This window comes from Callorhinchus milii, unplaced genomic scaffold, assembly GCF_018977255.1.
Source record: "Callorhinchus milii isolate IMCB2004 unplaced genomic scaffold, IMCB_Cmil_1.0 Scaffold14, whole genome shotgun sequence".
NCBI classification, from domain to species: domain Eukaryota; kingdom Metazoa; phylum Chordata; class Chondrichthyes; order Chimaeriformes; family Callorhinchidae; genus Callorhinchus; species Callorhinchus milii.
Window position 1 is genome coordinate 17,754,520 of NW_024704755.1, and position 9,904 is coordinate 17,764,423.

At 59.7% G+C, this 9,904-nt stretch overlaps 2 protein-coding genes across 2 annotated transcripts in view; both read right to left on the reverse strand.

Moving 5' to 3' along the window:
* LOC103172963 (SET domain containing 6, protein lysine methyltransferase) overlaps window positions 1–1,092 on the reverse strand; it is a 28,316-nt gene extending 27,224 nt beyond the window's left edge. The window contains exon 1 of the mRNA XM_042340275.1: window positions 1,027–1,092. Coding sequence (XP_042196209.1) covers window positions 1,027–1,053 — 27 coding nt within the window. The 5' untranslated portion in view covers window positions 1,054–1,092. The remainder of the gene's footprint in view (window positions 1–1,026) is intronic.
* Window positions 1,093–3,223: 2,131 nt separating this feature from the next.
* Window positions 3,224–7,658, reverse strand: exosc6 (exosome component 6). The gene is made up of 2 exons (XM_042340525.1): window positions 7,323–7,658; window positions 3,224–5,097 (listed from the first exon to the last, which is right to left on the reverse strand). Exons 1-2 carry the CDS (start codon window positions 7,625–7,627, stop codon window positions 4,566–4,568), a joined length of 837 nt encoding a protein of 278 aa, XP_042196459.1. The 5' UTR covers window positions 7,628–7,658; the 3' UTR covers window positions 3,224–4,565.
* Between the last annotated feature and the right edge of the window lie 2,246 nt (window positions 7,659–9,904).

Sequence of the window (9,904 nt, forward strand, 5' to 3'; positions counted from 1 at the left end):
ACACAGACCACCACCCCCCCCCCCCCCACCCCACACACACACACAGGCAAACACACACACACAGACCACCACCACCCCCCCCCCCCCCCCACCCCACACACACACACAGGCAAACACACACACAGACCACCCCCACACACACACAGTCAAACACACACACACAGACCACCTACACACACACACAGGCAAACACACACACACAGACCGCCACCACCCCCCCCCCCCCCACCCCACACACACACACAGGCAAACACACACACAGACCACCTACACACACACACAGGCAAACACACACACACAGACCACCACCACCCCCCCCCCCCACCCACACACACACACAGGCAAACACACACACAGACCACCCCCACACACACACAGTCAAACACACACACACAGACCACCACCACCCCCCCCCCACACACACACACACAGTCAAACACACACACACAGACCCCCCCCCCACACACACACACAGGCAAACAAGGTGTTTGTGAAATAAGCTGGAAAGGGGGGGGAAGCCCAGCCCGACTGGGGGGGGGGGGGGGAGGCCCAGCCCGACTGGGGGGGGGGGGGGGGGGGAGGCCCAGCCCGACTGGGGGGGGGGGAGGCCCAGCCCGACTGGGGGGGGGGGGAGGCCCAGCCCGACTGGGGGGGGGGGGGGGGGAGGCCCAGCCCGACTGGGGGGGGGGGGGGGGGGGAGGCCCAGCCCGACTGGGGGGGGGGGGGGGGGAGGCCCAGCCCGACTGGGGGGGGGGGGGGGGGGGAGGCCCAGCCCGACTGGGGGGGGGGGGAGGCCCAGCCCGACTGGGGGGGGGGGGGGGGGGGGAGGCCCAGCCCGACTGGGGGGGGGGGGGGAGGCCCAGCCCGACTGGGGGGGGGGGGGGGAGGCCCAGCCCGACTGGGGGGGGGGGGGGGAGGCCCAGCCCGACTGGGGGGGGGGGGGGGGGGAGGCCCAGCCCGACTGGGGGGGGGGGGGGGGAGGCCCAGCCCGACTGGGGGGGGGGGGGCTCTCGGCTGCTCACAAACCTTCAGTCGCTTACTCGGCGCCGCCATTACTATTCACTCAGCCCCCCCCGCCCCCCCGCCCGCCCCCCCACTCAGCCCCCACAGCCCCGCCCCCCCCACTCAGCCCCCCCCACACCCAGCCCCGCCCCCCAGCCCCCGCCCCCCCCCACACCCAGCCCCGCCCTCCACAGCCCCGCCCCCAGCCCCGCCCCCCCACACCCAGCCCCGCCCCTCCACAGCCCCGCCCCCCCCCCCCCCCCACACACACACTGATTAGTGGATCACTTTTCCAGGATTAATAATTGCTTAAAAAAATTGGTCATTTTAATTCACGACTGTTTGTGGGACAGTCGCTGCTGTGCACCATCGGCCGCCGCAGTTCACCCACAAAATATACATTCAATTCACTTTATAGTCTATTCTGTGAAGTGTCTCGAAGACGTGATGTTTACTATTACGCAAGGATTATTATTATTGTGTGTCAGCCTGTGCAGTTGGAGAGGCACCACACTGTCGGAGCTGCCATCCATCAGATGAGATGTTAAAGGAAGGTCCCATCTTCCTGCTCAGGTGGATGTTAAAGATGCAGCTCTGAATCCAGGCTGATACCTCAGGCCAGTGCAGTGGGAGGGCTGCAGTGTTCAAGGTCCAGGAGATGCTGAAACCAAGTCAGAAGGTTGTAGGTTTAAGTCTGTTTGGGACTTTATACCTACCATCTAAGTTGGTGTTAAACCAAGGTCCCATCTACCTGTTCAGGAGGACGTTAAAAGATTCCATGACACTATTCGGAAAGAGAAGGGATTTTCTCTCTCCTGGTGTTCTGGCCCTAAATAAAAGTGGTCACTGCCGCGTTCGCCCACAAATATACAGTCAATTCACTTTACAGTGTGTTTTGTGAAGCGCTTTGGGACGTCCTCCCGACGTGAAAAGCGCTATATCAAATGCAAGGATTATTATTATTATTATTATCCACAAGGTACCCATTATTGCACTTTACAGTACAGTACATCTCGTTGTTATATAGATTCAGATGTAAAACAGGTGATTATTGTTGGATGTAAATCAAGTGATCAAGATCCAATGGCAATCACCTGGAGGGTTAAAGCCCAGAGACGATTGAAGACAGAAAGCGGAGGCTGTGAACTGAGAATAAAGGTGAAACCTTTTCAATTATGGAGTGGAAAATGTTGTTTGGGAGAAAGGTAAATGTTACTCCTATTTTTAAGAAAGGTAACAAAAGTGACCAAGGAAACTACAGACTAATAAGTCTGACATCCAATGTGCTTAAAATTATAGAGACTTGTATTAAGGATAAAATCACGACCATACGGACAGAAATAAAATCATAAATGACAGTCAATATGGGTTCATGAAGGGAAGTTCTTGTCAATCTAATTTACTGATTTTCTTTGATGGTGTGACAAGGGAGCTTGATAAGGATAAGGCTGTGGATGTATATAATAATAATAATCCTTGAATTTGATATAGCGCTTTTGATGTCTTCTCGACGTCTCAAAGCACTTCACAGAATATACTGTAAAGTGAATTGACTGTATATTTGTGGGCGAAACGCAGCAGCCAATTGTGCACAGCAATGTCCCACAAACAGTCGTGGATTGAAGTGACCAATTTATTATTGTTTTGTTTTGGAGGGATTGTTTTGGAATCCTGTAGCTCAGTGGTTAGAGCACTCGCTTTGCAAGTGAGAGACCTGAGTTCAATTCCAGGCAGAGGGTGATACCTTGGGGAAGTTTCCTTACTCGACACAGAGCCTAGTAATAATCCCTCCAATAATTTAATAGATTCTTAAAGGGCGGATAAAGTAGACACAGAGGGACTGTTTCCCCGGTGGGAGAATCTATAACCGGGGGTCACAGTCTGAAAATTAAGGCTCAGTCTTTTAGATCAGAGTTGAGGAAACATTTCTTCACTCAGAGGGCAGTGAACTTATGGAATTCACTCCCCAGAAGGCTGTAGATGTCAGTCCTCGAACATCTTCAAGGCTGAGACTGATAGATTTTTAAACAATAGAGGGATTGGGGGATATGGGGAGAGGGCAGGTAATTAGAGTTAGGTCTGAAGATCAGCCATGATCTTATCGAATGGCGGGGCACAGGCTCGAGGGGCCGAATGGCCGACTCCTGCTCCTAATGCTTATGTTCTTATGTTATGAAAGGGAAACATGACCAGGGCACAGAAGGACAAATCAACAAAGAAATGCAAACGTTTCTACCTTTAATTAATCAACAACTGTTTCTATCTCTGAGCGAGTAAGACCTCTGCTCAGTTACACAGTGGAATGCATTGTACAGGGTCTGACCGCAGGGCACTGAGCAGACATGTACAGATTAACTGCAGCTCTCACACATTTATTTTAGTTCTTAAACTGATTCCAGAAAATATAAAAATACATTTTAGAGTAGAAAATGTTTGTGAATTCAGAGTGGAGGTGAAATTGGGAGCGGATGAGGTTGGAATGCATTTTAGGATTGACAACAGCTTTGGCTGCACCAATTCACTGGCGCAGATCAGCTGAACGTGTGTTTGGTCACCCAGGTGTCTGACACACATGGAAGCCATCACTATGCTTAAGAGTCTCTAAATAAAACTCATCAGGTGTTGTAAATATACATGGTTATTTCAGTCAGTGTTGAATGGAGTGCACCTATCCTGAACAGCTTCTACTCACAGCAGCTCTGATCTGAACCTCAGACACATCGACACCCACCTACAGCCTCCCCCTCGCCCCCACCGCCTCAGTCCAGGATGTTTTGAAGAGAGCAAAAAGATTCTCCAGCATGTTTCAACAATGGTATCCCAAATAACAATGTGGTTGATCCTGGCCTCTGGATGGGGGTGGGAGGCCACTTTGCTTGTGTGTACTTACTCAGTATGGAGGGGTGGTGGGGGAATTTGGTGGCCAAGTCAGTGCTGTGAACACGGTGCCAGTATCCAGCTGACACAGACAGAGCCTAGCTGCCTCTTCACTGCCCAGTAAAGTGATTTATCTTACCGCCTCCTGCCCTGTGGGCATTCACACATCACCTTCACCACCCAGCTTTGTGGGCCTGGGGTCACATTAACACTCTGTGGGTCAAACTTTACTGGGACATGGACTATAACAGCCTCAAATCCCCTTTATGTATTTACAGCTGGTCAACAAAGGTGACCTCACCGTCTGGGCTGGATCAGAACCGAGGTGCCTAAGGCTGTGCGTGGATGTCACAGGACGGACCCCTGACAGTGAGTGAGTGAGTGAGTGACTCCGTCAGGTCCACTGATTGGATGAGGTTCACATCGTGTCCGGGGTCTCTATCTGTGACACACCAGTGGAACTGCAATTTACGCAGTTGAGTTACACAGACCATACACAAGATACACAGTCACCAAAGCACAATACAGAAGCAGATGTGGTTAAGCTAAAGCCAAATACTTCAACAAGGACTTGAATTCTGTCAAAGGCACATCAAAGGCGATTTCAAACAAATGTGGTGGTTTGAAACTGCATCATTGAGAGTCAGTCTGGAGGGCGGCTGCAGACTGACCGACAATGTATTCCCCTAACTCTTGGTGACGGGAGCTGGGATCCGCTTCTTAACTGATCGGGTCAGACACTGCTGCACCACAGAGTAAAGCTTCTGGCAGCCCTCGATACAAGCTTTGATCGCCTCCACAGAGATCTGCTCCTTCCACTCGCCTGACGACACCAGCCCGGAGATCTGGTTAAGGGTGGGAAGCAACGCCACAGTCAGGCTGCCATTGTTGATGCCCTTACAGTCGGCCGCATTGTACTCCTCAAGGGCTGTGGGATCCAGGAGGGAAACGTCCCCCGCCTGCCGCAGGGAGCAGCCAACCACCACATCAAACATCTCAATGCCGGCCTCCGCCAGGGCCATGGAGGCGCAGGTCAGAGCAGCGCCCAGAGTGGAGCCATCATTCTCCAGAACCATGACGTAGACTTCGATCTGGGACCGGGGGTACTTGTGCAGGCAGACCGCAGGCCGCAGGCTCTGCTCCAGGATGGATGAGTATTCCTTCTCCAGGCTGCCCTGAATCCAGGCCGACCGCTTCTTGCAGGAGAACGGAGCAAACCTGGAGGGAAGTAAACTCACTAGGTTTTACAAACTGGGTTTGACAAACAACAGACTGGTGTCTAATCTCCTCCTCATTGCCCGCCAATGGTCCTTTTCTGATTCACTTGCCTCCAGCTACAAGCCTAGAAGAGCAGCCAACAGTTCCTGTCCCTCTGTGAGCATCACACCCAGTTACACAACTCAGCAAATTAAGAGAAAAAGCTATTGAGACAAAACCCATGACAAACAGTATCCATGTTATTGTTGTGCTCCCTTATGTTTCAGCCTCCACTCCTTTTCTGCATCTCAGAATTCCTTAGAATGCTTTAATCTGGTGTAAAAGTTTCATCCTTCAGAAGAAACGTTAAAGAGATGAGACATTAAAAATCCAATTTGCCTGTTCATGTGGATGTCAAAGCACTATTCAAAAAGAGAAGGTAATTTCTCCCGGTGTCCTGGCCAACAATCCCCAAATAAAATTGATCATTAAAATTAATTGCTGTGTTCGGGACATTGCTGCGTGCAAATTGGCTGCTTTTTCGCGTACAAAATGCAGTCACTCCACATTCTAGTAAATCCTGTGAAGTGTTTTGAGATGATGTGACAGACGCTGTATCACATGTATTAATTATTATTTTAAGCATTTTCACTGTCCTGCTTTACTGTGGACCAACATTACAGGTTTCTTTGAATTTGGTATTTTACAGACGGCACCTCATTGATCATTGGTCAACAATCTTTCTACACACGAGTGGCGGTTAAACTGTTGTGATTAAATGTTCATTCATCACATCCAGGCTTGACCACGCGAACCAGCCTTCCCAACTCTTCCCTCCACAGGATGCAGATCATTCAGAACTCTGCAGCTCGTGTCCTCTCACCGCACCGAGCTCCCATCCTCCCTGCCCTCCACCCCTCGGGATCCCAACGTCCTGCTCAGATCCAAATCTTTGACTGTCCAGCGCCTTGGGATGTCCTCTCGTCGTGACAGGCGCTGTGTAAATATAACTTGTAACTCAATACCGTTAAAACAAAACCTTTGGGAGTTTTTCTACAACTGAACATAAGGCACTGAACCCCAATCCAAGTGACAGCCTCACCTCATGACAGTGTGAGCTTCGTGAGATTCTCAAACCCCCACCCCCACCCCGAAACCCCCTCCCCACCCGGCACCCCGAAACCCCCTCCCCACCCCGAAACCCCCTCCCCACCCGGCACCCCGAAACCCCCTCCCCACCCCGAAACCCCCTCCCCACCCGGCACCCCGAAACCCCCTCCCCACCCCCACCCCGAAACCCCCTCCCCACCCGGCACCCCGAAACCCCCTCCCCACCCGGCACCCCGAAACCCCCTCCCCACCCGGCACCCCGAAACCCCCTCCCCACCCGGCACCCCGAAACCCCCTCCCCACCCGGCACCCCGAAACCCCCTCCCCACCCCCACCCCGAAACCCCCTCCCCACCCGGCACCCCGAAACCCCCTCCCCACCCGGCACCCCGAAACCCCCTCCCCACCCCCCCCCCCCCCCCCCCCCCCCCCCCCCCCCCACCCCGACCCCCCCCCCCCACCCCCACCCCGAAACCCCCTCCCCACCCGGCACCCCGAACCCCCTCCCACCCCACCCCGAACCCCCCTCCCCACCCCCACCCCGAAACCCCCTCCCCACCCGGCACCCCGAAACCCCCTCCCCACCCGGCACCCCGAAACCCCCTCCCCCCCACCCACCCCGAAACCCCCCCCCCCCCCCCCCCCCCCCCCGAACCCCCTCCCCACCCCCACCCCGAACCCCCCTCCCCACCCCCACCCCGAAACCCCCTCCCCACCCGGCACCCCGAAACCCCCTCCCCACCCCCACCCCGAACCCCCCTCCCCACCCCCACCCCGAAACCCCCTCCCCACCCGGCACCCCGAAACCCCCTCCCCCTCCCCACCCCCACCCGAACCCCCCTCCCCACCCCCACCCCGAACCCCCCTCCCCACCCCCACCCCGAAACCCCCTCCCCACCCGGCACCCCGAAACCCCCTCCCCACCCCCACCCCGAACCCCCTCCCCACCCCCACCCCGAAACCCCCTCCCCCACCCCAGATCCTTCCCCTCCCAACGGCAGACACATTGCCCTTCCTCCAGACCCCGTCCCCTGGGGCCCAGACCCACCCCCGCTCTGTGGGCGAGGGAGGCCCGGGAGGGGCCTGTGCCCCCGGTGGTGTGTGTGTACGCCCCCCCCGCCCCCCGCCCCCCTGTACCTGAGTTCACACAGCAGGTTGGCGCGGCTCATACTGCGCTCCTCTTTGCGTTCGCTCTCCCGCGGCCCATACACAGCGCACAGCAGTTTACTGCGGCCGCACTCGGCGTACACGGAGCCGTCAGCCTGGCTGAGCAGCCCGGCCCGCGCGAACACCGGCCTGGGCTCGGCGGCCGAGCGCCCGTCTCCCCGCGGCAGCGGCTGCCAGGCCCCCGCGCCCCGCCCACTGCCCGCCTCGGGCCGCGCGAACAGCAGCGGAGACTGGGACTCCTCGGGCCCCCGGAGCCGCTTCGTGTCAACCGGCATCTGGAGCGTGTGTGAGCGGCCTGACACCCGAGAGCGGCCTCCCCTCCCCTCCCCTCCCCGCACAGCGCCCCCGCGCGGCCTCCCCTCCCCTCCCCTCCCGCACAGCGCCCCCGCGCGGCCTCCCCTCCCCTCCCCTCCCCGCACAGCGCCCCCGCGCGGCCTCCCCTCCCCTCCCCGCACAGCGCCCCCGCGCGGCCTCCCCTCCCCGCACAGCGCCCCCGCGCGGCCTCCCCTCCCCTCCCCGCACAGTGCTGGTCAGGGGGGAGGGGGGGTGGTCAGGAGGAGGGGGGATGGTCAGGGGGAGGGGGGGGATGGTCAGGGGGAGGGGGGGAGGAGGGGGATGGTCAGGGGGAGGGGGGGATGGTCAGGGGAGGGGGGGGATGGTCAGGGGGAGGGGGGGAGGGGGGGATGGTCAGGGGGGAGGGGGGGGATGGTCAGGGGGAGGGGGGGATGGTCAGGGGGGAGGGAGGGGGATGGTCAGGGGGAGGGGGGATGGTCAGGGGGGAGGGGGGGGATGGTCAGGGGGAGGGGGGGATGGTCAGGGGGAGGGGGGGGAGGGGGGATGGTCAGGGGAGGGGGGGATGGTCAGGGGGAGGGGGGGGATGGTCAGGGGGAGGGGGGGGATGGTCAGGGGGAGGGGGGGAGGGGGGGGATGGTCAGGGGAGGGGGGGGGATGGTCAGGGGGGGGGGTGGTCAGGGGGAGGGGGGGGATGGTCAGGGGGAGGGGGGGAGGGGGATGGTCAGGGGGAGGGGGGGATGGTCAGGGGGAGGGGGATGGTCAGGGGGAGGGGGGAGGGGGGGATGGTCAGGGGGGAGGGGGGGTGGTCAGGGGGAGGGGGGGATGGTCGGGGGAGGGGGGGATGGTCAGGGGGAAGGGGGGGATGGTCAGGGGAGGGGGGATGGTCATGGGGAGGGGGGAGGGTCAGGGGGAGGGGGGATGGTCAGGGGGAGGGGGGGAGGAGGGGGATGGTCAGGGGGGAGGGAGGGGGATGGTGAGGGGGGGAGGGGGGGATGGTCAGGGGGAGGGGGGGATGGTCAGGGGGAGGGGGGGTGGGGGGGGATGGTCAGGGGGAGGGGGGGGATGGTCAGGGGGAGGGGGGATGGTCGGGGAGGGGGGGGGATGGTCAGGGGGAGGGGGGGGGGGGGATGGTCAGGGGGAGGGGGGGGAGGGATGGTCAGGGGGGAGGGGGGGGGGGATGGTCAGGGGGAGGGGGGGATGGTCAGGGGAGGGGGGGATGGTCAGGGGAGGGGGGGGATGGTCGGGGAGGGGGGGGATGGTCAGGGGAAGGATGGTCAGGGGGAGGGGGGGAGGGGGGGTGGTCAGGGGAGGGGGGGATGGTCAGGGGGAGGGGGGGGGAGGGGGGATGGTCAGGGGGAGGGGGGGATGGTCAGGGGGAGGGGGGGGGATGGTCAGGGGGAGGGGGGGAGGGGGATGGTCAGGGGGAGGGGGGGGATGGTCAGGGGGAGGGGGGGAGGGGGGGAGGGGGATGGTCAGGGGGAGGGGGGGAGGGGGGATGGTCAGGGGGAGGGGGGGGGGTAGAGAGTCGAGAGCGGAGCTGAAGGTCAAAGAGAAAGGTCTTGAGACCGGCCTTAAAGGAGGAAAGGGAGGAGGCGGCGAAGGCACTGGGGATAGAGTTCCAGAGCCTCGGGGCTGAGAGGCTGAAGGCCACCGATGGTCGGGCGGTTGGGGCGGGGGATGGGGGGCCGACCGGAGCCCGAGGGACGGAGGGTACGGGGGGTACGTGGGGGGATAGTAGGTCAGAGAGGGAGGAGGGAGCGAGGCCGGGAATGGCCTTATAGGTGAGGATGAGGATCTTGAATTCCGACTGTATTTTGTATGCGAAATTGAGGGACCCGCCCACAGCCACTTTCTCACATAGAGTGTAACACAATCAGGTCACACTCTCCCCCACTGTGACCAGATGCCGGCTGCTCCACTTGACAGGATTCACAGTACAGTGTAGTGACTGTGTGTGGTGACCACCAGGCACCCATCCCCAGCCACGTGCAAGGCCGCCCCGCTGTGTGTGAGACGTTTCCGCTGCGGGCGGGTACACAGGAGCAGAGCAATCGCACCAGGAACCTTTACACCCAGAGCCAGTGGCAGAGCCAGGTTTTTGCAACTGTGGGAAAGGGCATTATTGGCACTCCCTTCGCTCTCCGTGCAGCCTCCCCGTGAGGCCTCCCCCAGTGACAGAGGTACACAGAGGCCTTTAAGTGTCAGTAATTCCCGTTCCGGCTCTCTCCATGCCTTGAGGCACGTTTTACTTTATTCCT